General features: G+C 41.5%; 1 protein-coding gene across 1 annotated transcript in view; it reads right to left on the bottom strand.

The window, feature by feature from the left end:
* b3glcta (beta 3-glucosyltransferase a) overlaps window positions 1–22,710 on the bottom strand; it is a 45,887-nt gene that overhangs the window by 22,791 nt on the left and 386 nt on the right. Inside the window, 2 exon segments of the mRNA XM_068745773.1 lie at window positions 422–531; window positions 7,402–7,467. Coding sequence (XP_068601874.1) covers window positions 422–531; window positions 7,402–7,467 — 176 coding nt within the window.

Genomic DNA, 22,710 nt, shown 5'->3' with positions numbered 1-22,710 from the left:
ATATGAAATAAATAAAAATTGTTTTTTTGTTTTTTTGAACAGCTGAAATGACATTTAATGTAATAACATTCAATAAGTCGAACATATATCCACTCACCTTTAGTTTATTAAGAAGATAAATATCTGATTATGACTGCTGCACAAATGACTGGGTTTAAAAATGGCAGCTCATAATGCAAAGCTCACAAGGAGGAAAAAATGTTCAATTCAGTGTATTTCTCCCAAATAAATGTCCCATTTGAAATGATGTGACGCCATGTGGCAACACATGCAGCTCACGGCAAAAATCTTATCCAGGAGCGACTCTTGTCGCTTGCGACCATCATTATCCGTTTCTCCAAAGAGCTCTGAGAACTTTCACATGTCGCTCCGTATGCTGAAATAAAAGCTGCGGATGAGTGCAAGACGTCTTGGATCCTACCTCTGTGAGACTGCAAGCCTGCTTCAGCAAATCTGCTTTTCGTCTCTCTGCCTGCCTCACGTGGAAGGAGTTGCTTTGGCTCTGGAGGATGAACACTATCTCCCGCAGGTCTGGAAGAACATAAAGGACAAACATGCAAGACTTCTCTCACGCCGAGAAAAGGGATCCTGACAATCACTGACTTTCTGAGAGCAAAGAGAAGATAAGAGCCACATTCGGAATAACTGAGGTGATTCTTTTTTTTCAATTTGCTCATCTCTATTATTAGCCCGGTGATAATAACCAGCATATTAAGGGCTTAAGTAGCTTGGAGGGAGAGCATGTAAATGTCACAGCCCAGCCTGTGTTACTAATGGAAGATTAGCAGAAAGAAAAGTCTCAGAAATATTGCCCAAAGGACAGCCAACTTGTCCAATTTCAGCCGAATGACACCACTACACTGTAAGTACACCTGAGTACTAGTACGCCTAGCCATTAGATCAAAAAGGGCTGAACACGTCTCTATCGCTTGCTGCAGTTGCTCTTCATGCAAATTCCATTTACGGGGCAGTGATAGTAAAACAATTCAGTGAATATTGGCATCAGCTGCAAAAACAAGTCCATAAATTACGCCTAGGATAGGCGCTCGGGCCTAATAAACCTGTGGCTCTCATGACTATTAAAATAAAAAAACTCTCCAAAGGAATCAGGTCCGCGGAATTTAAAAAAAAGTGTCTTTGGCTATGTCCAATTACTTTTGACAACCACTAAATCTTTTAAGCTGCCCGGCGTCACATGAAAATGAAATCTGCAGCACCTGGCTAGAATGAAAGTGACAAAAAAAATTTTTTTCAAAGATTTAGAGCTGAGAGGTAGGAGCAAACATCCAGCTGTGGCGTAAGAAAAAAGGCAGAAGGGATGTCGGAGTCTTCCTGCTATGATAGGCAGCTTTCCCGTGGAAGTACCAAGTTTTTGCATTTTCCTATTAATTTGAGCTCAAAATATTTCATATTTCATTGCAGGCATTGTGCCAGATGATTGTCACTTGATCTTTAATGAGCTACTGAATAAACTGTATACGGAATATAGCCATAAAGCTTACACCATGCTATAAATTATGAATACCAGAAGGGGTTTTGTGAAAGTTGCTGGCTAAGAGTATTTTAGCATTTCAAAATATAAATATAAACTACCAGACACAGATGAAAGGTATCTAATCCTCCCAGTGGAATGTTAATGGTTTATACATTGAAGACACATTGCAGGGTGGGGGCAGCACTGTCAATGGCGGGATTAGATGGATTGCCTACTCCTCGATTACGTTTTGAACCTATTCCCTTCCGGGGTTTCGCTATTAGTAGTAAGGTCATGAACAGACACTATGTCAGAGTACAGTATCAGTGTCCGATCATTTTAATGAAGTGTCGGCGGGTGTGTTGCTTCTCTTCATCCTTTATAACGAAGATCCCGTTTATACCGAGTTCACGGAAAGGGGGCGGATTTACTTTTTAAACGTTATTCCTTCAAAGAATACGAGCCAAATAAGTAACGCTACCCAACGCTGTATTGCCTATGCACATTTTAGGATGGGATAGATTTCTTCTTGTTCTTCGTGAACAGCTGTTTGCTGTCTGAAGGTCTTCTGCAGAGAGCTGCATCAACGCTCGTCCCTTCATCTCTGACTGCTTGCCACAACACTCCAGTGCCCTTTCATTTTCTGCCAACCAGTTTGGTCTTAGTTTGCACTCTTATATTCTCTATGGGGTGAAGTTATAGTGACTGACCAGGTCAAAACACTGCCGACAATGACAATGTGCCTTTTGCCTTTGACTTCCAGGACACAACTTATTCAGGCCTGGTATCAACACTTTTTGTCCTATTGTTTGGTCATCCTTTGAATTAATGTACTTGTTGCATAACACCAGCTCACCAGCACCAGATGCAAAAAAGACTTCTCCACCATAGCTCATCTCCTCCGTGTTTCACAGTGAAGGAGAAAACTTCTGGGCTAAATGTTTCACCTAACCTAAGAACACAGCATTGTTGAGGATTGGTGCACAGCTCAAGGCATCGCTCATCACTCCACACTTCAACAGGTTCATAAGGTTTAGATGTGTTTGGATGTTTTAAAAGATAGAAAAAAACCTGCAACTGGCAGCTTTATTCTTCAGGGTCTGTGCATCCGCACGCTTAAATCAGAGGTGAACGATGGAATGTTCTTATTTTTAGCAACGAGAATATATTAGACACATTACATTTTTAAAATCACATATCTTACATCCAATAATAAAGAGAGTAATAGAAAGAGGTCCAACCCCCCCCCCCCCCCCCCAGGAGTGCGTGCAGAGGTGGGATCACAGTGCTATGCTACCTCGAGATGTCCTGCTGACTTTGCTAAATGAATGACTGTGTGCACTGTACGTGTGTATGCATCTGGCTTCAAATAAAGCAGTGTCTTTAAAGCCCCAGGTGAGGACCATCCTCCTGTTACTGCACAGAGCGGCAATAATACCAGCTGCATGAGGCCAACAGCAGAATCAGATAAGCAGTCTGCCAATCCCCCCCCCATTGTGTAGATAACGCACACCTCTTGTCAAGGCAGAGGAGAATGAGGGGTAAAAAGAAACTCATTAAGACTGAATCCAGGCGCCTTGACTTCACACTAATGGGTTTCAATTAATCACCAGGCTAAAGGGAGAAGATCTGGACAGGGAAATCCAGTTAAAACGCCTTTCCTTCACCTCTACCCTCCCTGTCCTTCTGCAGTCAGGCCTTTATGAGCAATGTGTCTTCAATGCATCTATACCCACTATAAATGAAGCAAGAGGTTCAGAACTGTTTGAATTGTGCAGAGCAAACATGATATTGGTGAAGAATAGCTAATATTGCCTCAGGGTTGAAAACAATATAAATCAGGAAACATGCTAAACATCTTGGATGTGGCTTTTCCTTGTGTTGCTAGGGAATCTTAAGAGGATGCATAGGTGCAAAGTTTCATACAACACAAGTAGTGCTTAGACATCTAGCATTGTCCCCAAATGATCGTCCTTTAGTTACCTGCCTTGAGAGTTTTGTTCTAAATTCATCATGAGGTCCAAATTCATGCTTTTCAAGTTAGGGTTCTCACAGCAACTGGATCGACTGCTGTTAAATTCAGTAGAGAAAGACGCTTCATGCAGGCCGAGTTGTGATTTTGTTTTCTCCATTTATCTGAATTTATTCACACAATTTATCTTTGCCGGGATGCTGAGCTGTTTGAAGTGCTGTTTACCAAATGTCTGCATATACTAATATCCTGAAAATGTTAATAATTATGCATAGAGCTAGCACTTTAGCACAACTGTGATAATTGGCCTCATAATAATGCCATGCTCAATATTATTTCACAGCACTGCTTCAGATAGATAACAGCTTGGCTCTTTTTTCGTTCTCCTGTTAAGTTCAAAGCACAATGAACATTAACTCTGATTTCTTGTGTGTTTAAATTGTTTCCAGTGTTTGCTGTTGGAAGTTGCTCAGTCTCTGCAGCTACAGCTTTCACAAAAGCAACCATCGTAGATTGAGCACTCTTACTTCCTGTTATATCAATAACTGTAACCCAATTAAACCATTTCATTTATTACTAGTGCAAAGATGTGGAGCAGCATCCTGGTGCCAAACGCATCACACAACATGGGTTTTAATGGTTAAGTTGACGTTCACCTCGATACAGATTTGATTTTGCCAAGCTGAAGGAACTAGAAAGCATCTAGTGTTCATTTATCTCCCTTCACTTACGCAGCACTCCACAGAGACCACTCCATAGAATGAAAGACTATCAGCCTTGAAATATATTGGCTGAAATGAGACCCGGGAGGATGGAGCTCCATTTTCTCACTGATCCGATTCTTTTCTTAATGCATGAAGCCACTGTTTAAAGGCCATCACCATCTGGTCTGCTTGAATTTACAATACAGTAAATGAAGTATTTCTAGGTATACGTGCATGTACTGGAGGGTGACGCAACTCTTTTCTTGAATGTAAATTGCGTGTTCCTTTTGTGGCCCTGCCCTGCAGCGTCGTCGCCTCATTGACACAAATTGACCGTGACACTTCCTCGGAGCGGGATGTCAGATGGCGCCAAGTGGCAAAGGAACTGAGAGCACGACGACCTCTAGGCGCTCGTGCAGCACCGTCATCTCCATCAGATTCACACAGCAGGTGTGTGCAGTCGCCGGAGCTGCCACAGGAACAGCTCCATTCCCACAGTTAAATAAACACATGCCCACAGCGGAGGGGACAGACAAGCGTGCAAATGGTTATGCAGATACGTTTGGGTAAGCAGGATTTAAAAATTCAATCTGTAAAAGAAACAGGACTCGAATACAGATGGAGAACAGATGAATACTGTAATTTCAGTGGCAGTGTCTGAAGGGACAGACATCTATCTGCAACTGGAGCCGCTGTTGTGGGAACAATGAAACCCACATGGCGTATGAAGAGTTGTTCATAGCCAGGCCTATGTTGAGAGATGACAGAGGATGTAATAGCTCATTTCCGCAGGCAGCAGCTGCTTGCGCTGGTATAAACCCCGCTCCATCCCGAAGACGCACATCATTGGACTACCAAAGACAAGTTAGCCTAAAACCAACCCTTTAAAATTTCCCTTCCATCCCTCACTTCCTCACATCCAGAATATGCTACTGCGCTGCAATTAATGCACAAAAGAAACCCTTGACCTTTTATCTGAGATCTGGCTCACGGGTTTTACTGGAGCCTGTTCAAACTGTTTACGAACACCCTGGACGAGCCGGCAGTTCATCACAGGACACACACACACACACAAAACCTTCCATGTGTGTGTGTGTAACCAATTCACATAAGAGGCATGTTTTTGGCGGTGGGAGGAAGCCGGAGAACCCGGAGAGAACCCGCGCAGACACAGGGAGAACATGCAAACTCCTCACAAGGCCCCTATTTGGATTTGAACCTGTGACCTCTTTGCTGCGAGGCAACAGTGCGACTCACTGCAGCATCGTCCCACCGACACATTACGTTATTATTTTGATTTCATGTTTCGTGTTCTGAAGTAACAACTTCAACTATTAAATGATACAACATAGAAGTATACCACAGCTTCTAGAAATAATTATTGTATCTCCTGCTTAATGGTTGATCTCTTCCACATATTTTTATATTTTTTTATAAATCCTTTGGGTCATTATTTTCCCTAAAACATCAACACCGAACTCCTGATTTGGTTTCATCATCATCATCATCATGAGAAACACGGAGTTTAGAAGGACTGGTCTAAATACTCGTCTGCATTTCGTAACTGGATAGCAGAAGAAATAAATAACGGGTCTGCTGGTTTGTCTTCCTCAGCACATAAAGGGAAATTCACTCGAGAGAACATGGACAGATTGATCAATATTAATTAAAGGAATTTCCTGACTTTGCCTCCCTTGAGTCGCAGAGTGTAAAAAAAAAAACCCACTAAATCCTTGTTCTTTACTTTTTACTTTTTGAAACCAGTCCAGATCATATCTATCCAATACCGATTTGATTTCAAGCCTTCAAAAGTCACAAATGGGTAAAACGTTCACATTTATTTTACCATTATCTTGAGAAATTTAATTGAATAAATACATTTTTTTGTAAGGCAACCTCAATTTTTCATTGCTTAATTATAACATAAACTCTTCCAAGCTTCTCAAAGCAATGCTATTTACTGCTTTTTTATAAAGAAATACAATTAATATCATGCAGAATTGAGTTCAGCCTTTTGGCATGGCCCTCCAGAATGTTTTCTGTTTCTCATGTGGCCCCATGGAAAACATAATTGCCCACCCCTGCTCTAAAGAAACACTGAATGGTGACAACCAGCTCCTTCAAAAAGGTCAGCAGATCTTTTCTAATAAAGAAGCCAGTTACACTTCCTGATATGTGCTGCATTGTTACAACAACAGAAAGTCTGACGTCCTTTATTCATCTTCTGTGTTCCTCCCCACAAACAATACTGGTGTGACAAAGGGAATTACTGCGGCGGCGCCAGATAGCGGCACTCCATTTTTCAGATAGCTGTCTGTGTGAGGTGCCAAATGAGAGCATCATGAAGTTGCTTTTGTGAGGTTTTGTGTCTATGGTGACCCAGTTGAATGAACAACAGGCAGAGGTCCAGAAAACAGTTTCCATGCTCCACTGCAAGCCTCCCCAAAACCACACTATGAGCCCCCTGCAGCGTGCATGAGATATTTGCTCTATTTATTGAAATCCTGCTTGCTCTCAAAACGATAAAGAGAGATGTAATTATTTTAATAGAAAAAAATAAAAGGAACACTGAGGATTACATCTGCAATTCAGGGATCAGACACAAGTCTTGTTACCATTTTCATTTAATACCATTTTCCATTTACATTTCACTCAGTGTTCAAGATTTACTACCTCGTGATAATCACAGTTGCCCCACTGAGACTATTCTGTATACTGTATAAAACAAGGACTGTGTAGATTTTAGAGAAATAAAAAAAAAAAAAATAGTTACGGAATAATTTTTTATCAATACGAGACAAAAAACAAAAAACTCCTTTTGGTTTAGTTATGCAATGAAAAACTTTCTACTGAAGGACATTTTGCCTTTTGGTGCAGATTTATTAACATGGAAAAGATTATGGTGATGAACCCTAATCTGGGAATGTGCATGTGCCTCTATAGTCATTTAAAACGGTCCCATCTTTGTCTATGTGATAAAATGATTCAATACTTAAAAACAGCAATGCAATTTTGAGATCCAATGTAAGACCCATAAATATTTAATTCCTAAACATGTATCTTGGCTCATTTACATTTCACAGAGCAGCTTTAATAGCTACAGTAAAACAGACATTACCGGTACAATCCTACGTCCCCCTTATTCACTGTGCATTACCAAGTATTGAACTCATGCACCAAATGTGAAGGATATTTGAATAATCTCACTTTCTTTGCCTCGCCACAATCCCCATCAGAAAAGCGGGACTTACCGAGCTGATTGTTGTGGATGACATGCAGATCATCGTGGCTCTGAAAAGACAGAGAAAGGTTTTGATCTAAACAGCAACAGAGCAAAGACATTTCCAGATAACGGCAAAAAAGTTTTCTGTGAAGATGCTACGTTTTTGCTAAATACTCCCATTTCCTCTTCCTAATCGCTAATTAAGACTTAACGGTGCTAAATATGGAACGCCCTTTGGGTTATTTGGAGAAATAATGGGCGATACCCCACATCATTACTCCTTCCTAATTGTGTGGGTTTTGTGCCTTCAGCATTTTAAGCTCCGTGCATTTGGCTCAATTACGTCATTCAATGCTGCTCAACCTCCCGAGTTGCCGGTGTTCACTGCAGACAATGGAGGGGCGAGTAAATCAATGCCAAGCTGAGTGAACTTTGAGGAGCTGTCTTTTACTTCCATCCTTCAGAGGATGTGTTTCAGACTTGGGGCGAAAAGGTGAGAATGTGTGAGTTCAGAGTATTTCCCGAGCTCCAGAGTATTAATAGGTAATGACAAACTGAGGCCCGTTTCGATTTAGAACTTCCTCCACTATACTAGATCTTCTTCTTCTTCCTGTTTTTCTAGCAAGCTGATGCAGCTTTCAAAGAGTTTTTACCAAGTCACAACTTCACTCTGGGATTGGATGCGATTGTTATGTGGGAGCCGAGTGTACCAGAAAAGATGGAGCTCACTGAAGTACATTTAGAATATGAGCAATTTCTATGACAAGATAAAAAATGTGTCACTTCCGACCACATGACTGATTTCCTGCAACAGGCATGACAGCACCATTTATTTATTTTCACTTTTCATTTGTCAGGTGTGACAGCAATATATGCACAGACAGGCAAGATCATAGCAGCATGAATTAATTCAGTGGTTATAAGACATCTATGTAATTAGGCTCAGTGGCATTAGTCATACCCAAAAGGTCTCTGTCTCATCTCATTACATGCTGCTCCTCTGAAATCATTTCCTTAGCTGAGGAGAAGGCACCGCCGAACAAAACATGGCCTCTCTTAAGCCGAGGGAATCAGACGCATTATCAGACAATTACTTATAAAATCTCTTGAGTTTAAAAAAAAAAAAAAAAATCCCAGAGGGAAAACTAATCATAAAAGTAGAATAACACAATCAGGAAAGAGTGCAGCGTGATCGAATGGGTTTCCCTGGATGAATATGGCAGTCGTGATGGAACAGTGGCAGGTGATGAGTTCTTCACTCTGTCAGACTCTGGCAGAGAGGAAGCTGCACCGACAGCAAATCACTGAGCTGCAACCGTCAACCTAAATAAATCGATGAAATCTCCTGGGTGATGAATCAAGCTTTTGGCGAAACGCTCCCATCAACGACAATGATATAATGTGCGCAACTGGGCCTGTGCTTGTAATGCATGCATGATTGTCTGCGACACGAATTTGCATGACTAAGTAAGATGTAATGTTTCGTAACAGATTTTAATGAGGCTTTAATGAGAAATCTCAGCGCTGGACTGTTGTTCATCATTTTTTAATGTTCAGTGCATTTCAGACGCTCCCCTTATAATGAGTTGTAAAAATCCAGAAAAACACGGCCGCCGCCTCCATTTCAATTAGACCACTGTGTTGGCAGATAGGAGGCTCCGTCCGTCCTGAAAACCAGACACGTTTGGCTAAAAATCACCATTCAGCAAAGCACTGGTCTGGTCAAATGACAGGATACAAATTTTCATTTGTAATAGCAGAAGATTGCTTTTTTTTTTACTGTTGTTAAATAGTGTTTACCTGGAGATCAAGAGCAGGAAATTCCTACAATGGATTTTATGTTTTTGCAACTGTGTGATGAGTTTTATAGGGCTTTTATACTCCAAACGCATTGGTTCATTACTCAGCCGTGACTTCTGGAATCATATATGAACTCCTCACCTTCACTGCAGCCTGCAGCAATACACCTCCAACCAATGCAGTGCTTTTCCTCATTTTATTTTCCCCATTTTTATGCTTTCCTACATTTCTCTGGGTAAATTTCCATTTACGTGTTCTGCCTTCCATTACAGATCTGGGGAAACACCTTTAAATAATTCTGAATCAGCCAATACAAATTAATACTACATGAATTAAAAACATGAATACATGGTGTTGGATGATTGGTGCCATGAGTGGCCTGCACGACAAAAAAGCACCAGAACTGTGAGTTTTCTATCTGGGCTGAGAGGCCATTCCACATAAAATGAAAAATTATAAATAGCCTATTTAAAGTTTATTTTATTTTATTATTTTAACAGGCACAACATGACGACCCCAGGTAGACACACCCCAGCTTCTAATAAATAGGGCCGTGTAGGTTTGTATAATATGTTTTGTAAAACAAGGCAGTAAGGCAACGTCACGCACGAGAAAACATTATCAAAAAATAGGCATAAACATTTTAGTTCTCAGCGACAGAAGAGCCTGTATTCACTCTCTGTGCATTAAGTGCTAAAAGGTCCGTGTGTCTAATTTGCATGGCGTCTGTTGAGGTAATCAAAAATGGAAATGTTAAACATCAATATGAAGCTAGGTATATGGATACTTGAAGAACCGTACACCAAAATGATGCCAGAATGTGGAAAATTAAGTGGCTTAGAGCCCAGCAGTAAAAGAGTGTGTCTTTTATTCCATTTCAAAGTGCAAACGGAAAAGAGGAAAAGCAATCGAATCCCTCTCTCACTACTATTCTTTAGTACAGGCCTCCTATCAGAATTTGATGGCATTAATCAAAGTGCACCCTGCATGCGCTAGCAAGCTTCCTGGATAATTAGAAAAGACAAAAATGTTCTCGGCACAACAGAAAAAGCACAAGGCCAGACAGTTGCTCAATCTTTGGCCGTCCTTGTCGACATGACATCACACCTAAATAACCTAAATTTCAAATTACAAGACATAAACAGCTTCCCCATTTCCCTGCGCTTTGAACTCTAACTGTGATTTGGCAGCAGCTTTCGAGTCCTTCCAGAAGGATCTGGCCTCCTGGAGGACTGTAGACATTGTTCAGTAATGAAGCCAATTCAAAAGAGGCTGATGCTTCCTGTCATGCTGTGTTCATGTGCAAGGCGATTGGGAACTTCTGAGAACCTCAGCCTCGGCGAACAGTCCCGCCTTCTCATTCATAATCCCTATGCGGTCCCTAAATGTCTGTTTTCCCAGGAGCCCAGACAGATACTGAAATGTGCAGATACTGGAAGGAATTTACTAATCTGCACCTCGAGAGCTTTTTGGTTGGTGGCCCTACCATCTCAGTACCAAACGCAATCGACATTTTCAAAACTAAACATCCATCGAGACGGGGCGATAGACGCTCACATGACTGCTTGAGAATTTCCATTTCTGTCAAGGTTCACTCTGCCAACATGAAAGGTTCAGGCCAGTTTCTCCCACCGGAACCTCTAATTTTGTCCCTTAATGCTCCGGCACACAGGTAACGCTCCCCTTAATCCCATCTGACAGCAGGCTGTCAGCCATTTCCAGCACGAACCAGCAGCCATGGGTGTTAAAAAGAAATCGCTGTGAGTCTAAGCTGTCCATCAGAAGGGCTTAGTTCAACATCCCTTGAAGACTTTTGATCCGAGGCGTTCTAGCGCTGATGCAGAACGACGGAAGGATTGTGCCTCACGTACTTTCATCACCGCACTGTGTCAAAAGGTTTTCTCAACTGGGGTGAACACGTGTAAACTCCTTCAGGACGGGACAACTCACTTCATATGTTTGCTATATAATCGAGGACTCCTACAGAGACAACCATCTAAACGCTGCCTTCAATTTGGAAGTCGTTCACATGCATACGTGGCAGGAGCTCCAGCCCGAGCACATCTCTCAATCCCTGCAGGGCACAGATGCCCCCACTGATGCGACTGGCCCGTCAGCTCGCATTAGCTCACCGGTCACTGATAGTAAGAATGATTCACGGTTGGAGAGTTTATTAGTTTTGGCATGTGGGTGAAAAATGTGATGTCTACAGAAGTGTTTTTGAGTGCCAGAAATACATGAGGAGTGCCAGACAAATCAAATCTAAGCCTGTCACAATCGTTAAACTGGAAAAGCACTCAGAGAGCGCAGACCTCCGCCAAGCAGCTCATTCCCCTCCTAATTGGATTTACAACATCCACATGGTGATCTGGATCACCACCAAAAGGTTCTAAATTGTTCTTCGCATCTTTATACACCAAACATGAAAAGTAAAAGTGAATGAATCAGAGTTTGTGTGTATTTTTAACTGATTTTTGTTTGTGCATCAATTGATGTGAACGTCACGGACAATTTAGTGCCAAAGCCGAAGACCACGTCAGTGCTGAAGGCAGATTTTGGTTCGAAGCCAAAGGAACAAGTGAAGTCATAACTTGAAAGAGGCAATTTGTCAATTTTGCAGCAAAAACCAGTCAAAACTGATAACATCACAACCACCCACTATTAAATGTTTTGAGAGTCTCAGCTGCCTTGTGTCCTCAGCCTTGTGAGCCAACATGAGGGAAGAATATTTATTTCGTTCTGAAATAGATTTTGATGCCTATTAAGCTTTGATGATCTTGTTCTCTCTTAAATTAATTCAGTATGGATACCACTCTCTTTCAAGTGACTACCGGGTATGTGGTTGTTCAGCTAATATTTGGCATTTTGGCCGAACATTGGCCGAACTCTTGCAGGTTTTTCATCTTGGAAAAACATTATCTGTCTTCTCAGCCGTCACAAGGTTGCTGCAGAATCAATCAAGAAGCAACGATTCAAACATCCGTCTCACAGGCCTCCTCTTTGAGTTCAATTTAGTGGCGATTCAACTCGAGGAGGTCAAACATGACGTTTGCAGAACGCATGACAACCTGCAAATAAAGGATGTCATTCAGAGATGATGAATTGAATCGAGCGAGTCGTCAGGATAAGCAGGAGCTCTTCTCCTTGAGAACTGGCGAGTGTCAACAACTGAACGACACTCAAGGCCGAGTGCAGCAACGCTATTAGTTATAACGATGTCTAGTTTATTACATGGATTTACATCCATTACATGGATGCTGTGCAATAAAGGCCTAATATGATCTGAATGTGTTGTTTATCTAATCCTGCATTCCTGCGGGTGACCCTAAGAATGTTTGAATTATATCACTTTGTGCAACTACATGAACTCAGTGACTCACATGGATCAACATTTTCAATTAGACTTCTGCAGTAGTGGAGACATTCCTGTGTGTGTTGTGGGACTGGCTGTTTTGCTTCCCACATCTAGGAACGTCGCCTCGAGGTGAAGCTACCCTTCCAGGATAAAGCCCTTCAATGTCTTATAGAACTGGCCCTGCCCTTGTGAGAATTTTGAGAGGACCCCCCCCCCGATGGTGACAAAGTGGAAGAAACTGTCAATGCTATTCAATAGGTTTGCACAATACTGGAAGGTGTGTGTGTGTGTGTGTGGTTTCTCACACTGTGCAGTCCTCATGCATCTTTCCCTCTGTGTGAATGGGATCAAGGTGTCTCTACTTTCATTATCACACTTGTTGTTTAGGCTGTTTATGAAGCCCTGGAGCGGTGGGATAATCGCAGCACCTGCATTTGCCTTCGCAAACTTTTGCAAGTCAGTCTAAGTTCAAACTACTGTCAGTCATTAGATGCCTCAGGCCATCCTAAAAGCAGAAACGTGTTACAGATTCCAGTCACGATGGACTGTGTGCAAAGGCAGCCACTGAACATTACACTTGTTTACTGATGCAGCCACGTTTCCTGCTTTACATATCATAAGCCTTTTGTATCAACGTCATCTGAAAAAAATACTGAACAAAGGAAACCATTCAAATCCTGCATAAATATCGGAAAATGTGTTTTTTTGTTTTTCATCCACTGTGATGTAACAAACAATGAGACACAGAATTACAATGAAATGTATTGATCGCTTTGATGAAACTATGTCACCCCCCCAGCTGTTTCTGATTTGCATTCTTAGATCAGTGTGACCCATATCAAAGACATAGCCAGATTTTAACCCTGCTGAGAAGAGCCCAGGTGTTTAAAGACAGATTGAGAATCCGCTCCTATTCAGCAACCAATCAAATAATGGTGTCAAGGCAGAGATTGACGGTCTGATGTGACACAATGTGCGATTCAGTCACGCTAGTGTATCTTCATTAACCCTCCTTACCATCCCCCTCTGAGAAGCCCGGTATCAACAAACCCTAAACCCAAACAAACGTACGTGCAGCCGCTTGACATTAGTGCAAAGTACGAAACTAAAATATCATCAGTGTTAACAGTAGGAGGATTTGTAAATTCCTTTGGCAGTACAGTAGTGCACATTTTCCAAGTGTCTTCTAGTGAGCACGCATGATCTCATTCAATACTCTCAGGGGGGGGCTGGTGTTAGCGGGGGTGTCCTTTGGAGGTTGCTGGGTTAGTGTCTGTGGCTCTCACTCTGCTCTACTTCAGATCTCCTGAAACCTTGTTGATCCAGACTATCCTCTCGGGACTCGTGCGAATCTGGCGTTTAAGGATGGCTCATGGAATTGTGGTTGGATGAAAGAGGGTGAAACGAGGAGCACGAATAAATCCACTGCACTTTCTCCTCTGAACACTGTCTATTCCTCACTTTTTGTTGGGTCCCTGTTTCACTTGTGGTGTGGCACAGCCCTCGATGGCGCAAAGTAGGAAATAGACCTTTTCCAACTAATTTAGCGACATTAAAAATTTGAAATAGGCACAGGCCCGTGTCCTGTGGAAACCAGGTGAGAACCCCCGCAAGCTTTCAGGGGCAGCAGAACCCTCATGTCAGGAAAAACATTTATATCTATGGAAATATGCATTGTAACCGTGTAAAAACAAGCGGACGCCACAAAAAACAGATTCAGTTTTAAATCACTTTTTTTTCATTAGACAGGACTTGATTATGTGTCCATCGTAATGAAAACGCCGCTCTCTGTTCTCTTAAAGGTTTTCTTCTCCTGAATGGATGCCATTAACATCGTTACTTTACTACGCTGGGATGCAGCTGACCTCAATCTCTCCCTTATAGGGAAAAAAAAAAGTGCTTCAACCGAATCTCCTTTCTAACAATGCCTCGCAATTATGTCAGGGAAGAAACCTGACTTGAGCCTGATGTGTATAAATTACACACCGTTATCATCAACTCGTAGAATAATTATTTTTTTTTTGCTCGCTTTGCTGACGACAGCATCTGCCTATTGTGTGACAAAATATACAAATAAATTTAAAGTAACAAAGCCGAAAGATAAAACTTCCTCTTCGGAAAAAGAAGCAGCTGATATCAGTAAAAGGGAAGACAGTAACGTGTGATTCCTGTGAAGCGAAGCACCTCTGCCAGGAGGCTCACTGTCAACATCTTCTCACACCGAGAAGAAGCAGAGCAACCGAACGTGTTCATTATTTATCAAGCAGCAACTGCAGGCTTGGAAAATGCAACAAAATTGACTTGTACTTAAAGAGTGAATAGATTTGTGGGGAAGAGCAAATTACACTTCCAATCTGGAGACCAGTATTAAAAAATATAGTCATTAATCTCAACTCAGGTAATTAAAGTTTTAATGGAGGCGAGAAGACCAGGAAATGAATGATTAAACTAATTCTCAAGTGTTGGGCTAATTTGCATAGGAAAAATACAGAATAATGTTATTCTTACCTGCGAGCTTTTCCCTGTGCTGCCGGCAGAAAAGTTGATGTGAACTGGAAGAACAGAAGGAGAAAGAGAATATGTCATTTTGATCAATAAGGATACAACAGCAGCCAATCCACTGAACCATCAAATTGTCTCCTTTTTACTTCAGACTGGGCCATTTCTCTTGTATAAATCTATTCACAAAGGAAAGGCGAGCACAATCAGCCTCCATTAGGTTATTCTATATGAAAAGTAAATACATTTAATATTTCAAGCTAATTCAGAGCAAAATTCCTTCATGCACATAATGGATCTCTGGGAGCGCCGCACAGTATAGCCATCCAAGTTTTTAATTAGAGGCAGAAGCGCTTCTGTGCAATTACATTGTCATCGATTCTACGATGGGAAAATCTTCGCAGAGATTCCCAGGATTTACAATCGATAAATCAAGAACAGAGGTGAGTAAGTGAGTAAGAATGAATTAAAAAGGCAGTTTATATTAAATGAGGCTGGCCGCACTTCAACATCAGTCACCTTTAAAGCTGACTTTAATTAGATAACCGAGCTAAGAAAGGGTTAAAATCCCTCTCCTGGCTTGCTGGAGCTGGCCATTAAAGACCAACTGTTGGTGTTCTTTAGAACTGAATGCAATCCTATAGGATCTACACACAGTCATTAATCCCCCCCCCGCCCCCCAAAGAAATGCAGGTGTCTCATAACATTGATTGGATTTCCATCCCTTTGATTTTATGGCCCAGTAATTTGGTTGCATCTTTATTCCATCTATGCAAGGGAGCCCTTTCTTAAATTATTCAGAGATGAGTTCACTTCAAAACACTTCAGTGTGTGAAGCCTGGAGTCAAGCCACCGGTTCAGACCAAGTGAACCCCATAATAATAACCTCATCAGGTTCGTCATGGAAGCAAATTTTCAAACAATTTATATGCCGACTGTGTCAAGATTTCTTTTATTTAATGTTCCTCTGAGAGAATTTACACAAGAACAGCAAATAAAGGAGGGATTGCACCTGAAGCCTGATTTTCACAGGAATATTTTTCCAAAAGGGAGAAGACATGTTTGTCCAAAGCAAAATGTTATTATGCTCACTGGTACAGGAGGACACTTCAGTCCTGTTTGTGTTAATAGTCTTTATGACAGCTCGGAATAGGTTTCCACTAGGAGACAGTAATGCAGCAGAAAAACTGATTAGAACAGTTGATTATCCTGCAGATAAAAAAAAAAAGGCCTCTCGTGAATCAAAACAGAGAAAAAGAAAACGTTTCTTTTGCACCAGTATTATATAAAATTAGTTGTTTACAGGAATTTAAAAGAATTGTTTTGTTCTCAGCTGAATATGAATAGTAAATTTAATAGTAAAAAGTAAACATTTGGACTTGAAATTACTTTCATTCAAACATCTGAACAGTGCTTCTTTGTTCGTTTGTCTGATTGAACAACAACCACATTCCCCTTTTCCTTTCCAGTTTTGCCACATTCCGTTCCGTTTATTCCAATGATCCAATCTCCTTGGAAATCTCTGAAGGGCTCCAAGCAGGCAGTTCTCGCCGTTGCCATCTCAGCAACGCCGGCCTCCGCCTGAAGGCTCTAGCTGTTTTAACTTGGGTTCAGACTTCTTCCAGCAACAGAAGCAGCAAGCTTTGAGTTATTTTCCTCAAAAGAAGAATCCCAACAAGGAAAGGCAAAAACAGATCTGACTGGAAATACATGATTTCCAGCTCATAAACATTTGACTTGCATTTCTTCCCCGGTGGAAAAAGTGCAACTGTTAACCTGTTCAGTTTAGTTTCTGGTTATTCACATTATCAATGCAGGATATTGAACCGGTGCAAAATGGTTTTCTGTGTTGTAACAATTGGATTTATTTTAATTTTACTGAAATAGGGCAGCACGATGAGGAGTTTGTATGTTCTCCCCGTGTCTGCGTGTGTCGTGTGGGTGCTCGCCGGGTTCTCCGGCTTCCTCCCACCACCAAAAACATGCAAATTAGGTAAATTGGTTACGCTAAATTGTCCATAGGCGAGTGTGTGTGTGTGTGTGTGTGTGTGTGAACGATTGTCTATGTGTGGCCCTGCAATGGACTGGCGGCTTGTCCAGGGTGTGCCCCACCTCTCGCCCGTTGACTGCTGGGATAGGAGCCAGCACAAACCCCGTAACGGACAAAGCGGTTTGGAAAATTTATTACTTAATTAATAATTGATTTGTGAGTAAATTGTCATTCCACTTTTAGCATCTGCGGTGCCAAAACAAGATGCGGCACTTCCTCTGGTTAAGACCAGCTGAAAAGCTGTTTAGCAGAAAATAGGCTTCTATTTCTTAAACAGTAGATTATGATGCCTAAAGAACAATAAAGCCTGAAGTTTCTGACCCGAGGAGCTATTATGCAGTACTAGTGGGAAAAGTAATAACAATTTCCATCTTTTTATTTCTTGAATCAGCAGCAAAAAGCTGGTATATCCCAGTCAAGCATAACACATTATTCGCTAAAGCCCATGAAGTCCTAATTGCTCCAACATTCACAAAGTTCAGGAACATGAAATCTAATTTTGCTCCGCAGAGTGAGAAGAGCAGCCATGTTGTCATCCGGTAGCCCAGTTTCTGTCATTATTAATAAATGCAGCATTTGGCATGAAATGAAACTTCCTACAGGAATAAATTCGAGTTCACGGTGGAGTCTGCTACATCTGCTCTCTCATCCACGTTTTCCTGGCTCACCGTGGCGAGCCAGCAGCAGAACACACGACCCAATGTCAGGAGTGCTGATGGGAACACCTCCGTCTCGTCGCCTCCTCGGCCTGCATCATTAACTATGTTGTTGTTGACTGAAGGAAACTTGTTTGCTTTGATTTTTAGATGCCAAGGAAATTCTAAAAGCTGAATGCTCCAACTGGGTTGGAAAAGTCTCTTAACATACATTTAAATTTGTATTGCCATTGTAATCAATACATGTCTGATGCATTTAGCATCTACTTTTAACAACTGGTGAACATATTTTTCTGATTTTTACTCTCCTCGGTTTTAGAGAGTAGTAATTATTTTTAATTGACTGCATTACAGAATTGGTTCGAGTAGCTTTTCTATGAATGTTCATGCAAACTCTAAGATATAGCTTATATAAAAACAGTAATACCTTGACATACGAGTATAATTCGTTCCTGGACCGAGCTCGTAACTCAAATCGCTCGTATGTCAAATAAATGTTTCCCTTATAAAATACCTGAAAACAATTTAATCCATTTAATCCATAAAAACACCCAAATCAACGCTAATAACAATGGAAAACAATGTTTTTAATTGCTATATAGATACACACACAGCCGGAAGTGCCGGCTTTGAAAGGGCTAAAAGTATCCGAGTCTCCATGTGTGATCGTTCAAAGCAAAAGATGACAACTAAAGGCTTTAAAAGAGGCTGCAGAGTAAATCCGGTCCTGAAAAACAAGGTCATTTAATTTGGCAAAGACAATAAAATCTAAAAATCACACGAGCTTGCTATGAAATGTTGACATTTACGTACCGGTATATCCATAAAATCTGTCACTGACTAACCCCGCCTCACCATGACCAGCAGCTCCTGCTGATGGAGCTCAAACAAGAACGCTATCGGCCTGGCATAAACTGCTGCAGAGCTGCAGCGAGGACATGCAAGTCGAAGAGATCCACCTCTCCTCTTGAGTGTGTGTGTGTGTGTGTGTGGGGGGGGGCTGGACTCCATTCTCCAGGTGGTGACAAATGGGTTTCTCATGTCGCCATGTTCCTTCCATTAAAGTGCGTTAAATTTTAAAACAAAGTCAATAGAGCTTTATTCATGGGAATCTCATGAGTTTTTTTTTTTGTAGAACATAGTCACAACAGCAGAAACAGCATCTGGATAAAGGCTAGCTTTTAGCTCTTAGCTACCTTGCATGTGTGTGGGCTGTGGATGCAGCCCAGTGGCCCCTGGAAGCATCGTTCTTTTACGATGGTCATTTCATGTCCCGTACAACGTTCAGGATGACAGGAAGCAGTTTACTCTGCATGCATCAGTCCAGTGTGGGGGTCCGCTGAGTGCTGGGATGTGCACAACTTTAATGCAGGAAAAGTGTTTATATCAGCTATATATATTTTTCCCCATAGTATTTCCCACAAACACATTTAGCCATCGTTGTTATTGCACCCAATCTGGGCCTTACAGACGCCCTTCAATATGGTCTCAACTGTGAGAACTCAGAACGGGACTGAACTTAAACTTAATAAGAGCTTTTTTTGGTCATGACCCCTCTCAGTTTCATTATTCGTGTTGCATTCAAGGAGTGGAGTCATACATCTCAATGAGAAAGATTTGCGACTCGTTCCGACCTGACTTGACCTCAATTTGTGTTGCCTTGGACACATCCATGGCTGTTTGCTCCTTTCCACGCTGTGGAAGCACAATGGCAATTTAAATATTCTCACTGTACAGACATCTGGAGCAGATGAGTTCATGCAATTTGTCGAGCTTTGTTGGTGCCACTTTTGGATTCCATCCTTTGGTCCACAATTGGAAGAAAAAGAAGAATTTAAATTTTAGTGCATTTTATTGCTGGTGAAAATTCTATTGAACCCATTACAAATAGCAATAAGACAAGAATACCTGCTGGTGACATAAGGTGCGTTTACATGGACACATTTAACCCGGTTAAAATCCTGATCGGAATAAAAATGCTTCATGGACACACCTTAACCGGAATAGTCTAACCCAATCCAGCCTGATCCGGTCACAATTCTATCCCGATCGAGAGGGGTGGTTTATACCGATTTGTAACCCGGTCAGGGCGCATGAAAACACTTATTCCGATGTATCGGTACAAGTCGTCCTTACTGCGCATGTCTGTGACGTCAGCTACACGCGCTCCTGCTATTGCCAGAAGCTAGTTGAAGCAGAGCGAGCGAAAAGCACGGCGGGCAGAAGACAGAACTGGTCAATATCTGAGACAAACACGTTGCCGGAGACATTAAAGGAGGAAACTAAAAGCGCAAACGGGGAAAACGAGCAAAATAACGCTGACGTTTCAGGCAGAAAAGCGCGGAGCGAAGATTTGCTTACAGCGGAAGTTGCTACGCTACGCTTCTTCTTCTACCATTTCCGGTGCTTTTGGTCAAACTGCGCATGTCAGAATATTCTGTTCCGATCAAAAGTGTGATGCATGAACACGCAAATCCTAATCGGATCGGATTTTTAGGGTCCATGAACACGGCGCATCGGATCACAATTTTACTCTGAACTCTGATCGGAATAAAGAAATTTTGTCCATGTAAACGCACCTAAAGAGAGCAAATACTATTATAATGAAAGAGAAATGTCAAAGAAATGGAACAGATGGAACCCAGTGTGAGCTGCACATACAGAGGCAATAATGCATTTGAGTTGACCATGCAAACTTTCATGCATGAAGGAAAAGCAAACATTCATCTGGCATTGTGTTTAATGAAATTAACCTTTTCATCTCGCCATCTAGACGGATTCGATCAAATCCTCATCCTCTGAGAGCTTCCAGTTGGAGCTCTTTGAATCAAACAAACTTTTTTTTTTATCATGTACAACATTCATATTTTGACGTTTCTGCCACAAAAAAAATAAAAAATTATACAAAACTGTTGTCTCTAATCGACTGCCGTCATGTCAGCGTGATAAAATTGCTTCAACATGGCGCAGAGGCCCTAAATAGATTACTTCAGTTCTCGTGTGTGTGCAGCCACTGTTATTGGTGAGATCACTTCAATTGATTTGTTCCACACGCCACTTCTGCACAGCGCCATTTCTTTTTTTAATCAATAAATGTTAAGTGTGCTGCGTATTTAAATTGTACCATCATTCAGCACCGCATTGGGCTGCCACCGACTTACATGCAAAGCGTAAAGTAGGTCAGATGAACGTTTCTCGAAGCGAGTTATGTCCAGACTGAGATTCCGCTAAATATCGAACACGGATAATGACACCACATTGTCAATGTGCACGTTACAGTTTAAAATCTACAGTATGCAACTCTTGCAGCTTCAACAATCAACAGCACAATTCAAATGTGGCCTTTGTGGACTTACAAGGAGTCCTGCAGCCTCAAACCTGGACCTGAAAGTTCTGCACCATAATGATCTCCAGAGCTCAGCTGCACCCTGGTGCTAGAAGTCAGTTTTCCAATTCTAGCAAAACAGGCAAAGTCTCCTATTTATCTCACCATTTATCTCATTCTGTTCAGGAAGACGTCCACATGGGACACTGGGCCTTTGCAATATTGGTCACTCGCTGCAATTCTCTCGGCAGCTGCAGCCGCACCCCACCCACTGGATGTGGCTAAATATTTTTACGTGTAGAACTTGTGCATGGGCATATTATGAGCAAAGATACTTTTATGGTCTTGCAGACATTAAAATATGCTTTTACTGCTGATAAATTAAATTCACTTGAAGGATTTGACATTTACGTTTACATTTATTTGTCCAATTACGGAGTCCATTCCGTGGAAGAAAATAGAAATGTCATGTTTGCAGATTTAATTAAAGCTCAATGAGTTTTTGTATGACAAGTCTGTGGGCAGCGGCATCACTCGACCCATTTGACAACTCATCCATTTTCAATATAGATATGGTAATAAAAACGTCATCACACAAAGACACCTATGCTTTCTGTCCATTGACATCAACGCATCCACAAGGCGGGAACGACGAGTCAAATACAACAAAAGAACAGACAGTAAATGGGGTTGTATGTTGCAAACAAAAAGGGGTGAACGTTAAGTTTCCGGGAATACTTGTAAATCTCAGATGTTCGTTTCAAAGACCACGAAGCAAAATCAACAGATTTCTGAAGGGAAATTATAACTGCCCGGTGTTTTCAAATGGAACAAAAAGCCTCATTTGGTCACGACTGTTTCGTATAGGCAAGCCATTTCGTTGTCAGTTAATCATTTATTGACTTTTTTCTTCATTTTAGCATTTAATTGAAACTTTTTAGCGTTGTTTCTTACAATTTAGGAAAATCTCAAGGATCAATTTACGGCTCCACTGCCCTCAATGATTTCCAGGTGTTCTGCTCCATCTCGCTCAAAGACAGGGCTGAAAGAACAGAGTACGTCACGATTACACAAAGTATAAATGAGCCTCTATACATGGAACACATGCCTCAGCTGTTCCAATAGAATCACACATATTTGTCAATGGATCATTTTGGTTTTAATATAACAGGAAAATATGTTATTGTAATCCCTGATGTCAAAACAATGTCCCTTAGCCAGAATTACAAACTCGGAGGCACGCACCTAGTAATCTGGTTTCCAGGTATCACGCTGGGTGCTATGACTTTTACTCCATTAAAACATGTTGAGAATATTAAAAAATGCAATAAAAAGAAAGCTATATTGCATTAAGCGTCATACTTCATTGTTTCAGAGTCAGCAGAACCGTCACTGCGTGGCAGACAGCGGCTGTAATGTTGAGATAATTAAAGATAGTTTGTACATTAATTCCAAACAGCAAAAATATCAAATACAAATATTTGCGTAATAGATGCGCCGGCGCGTCAGGAGAGCTTAATGTCAGGCACAATACGGCGTTCACCATCAGAGAACCCAGCCCGGGCGCACAGATTCTAGTGTAGCCTGAGGCGCTTTCATCCTTGGGGGGGAAATAGTGCACCGGTGTCAATGGACACCGGTGCACTATTGCA

The sequence above is a fragment of the Brachionichthys hirsutus genome, chromosome 11, assembly GCF_040956055.1.
Source record: "Brachionichthys hirsutus isolate HB-005 chromosome 11, CSIRO-AGI_Bhir_v1, whole genome shotgun sequence".
NCBI classification, from domain to species: domain Eukaryota; kingdom Metazoa; phylum Chordata; class Actinopteri; order Lophiiformes; family Brachionichthyidae; genus Brachionichthys; species Brachionichthys hirsutus.
Note: the sequence above shows the minus strand (reverse complement) of the source record. Positions and strands in the feature narration are given on the sequence as shown.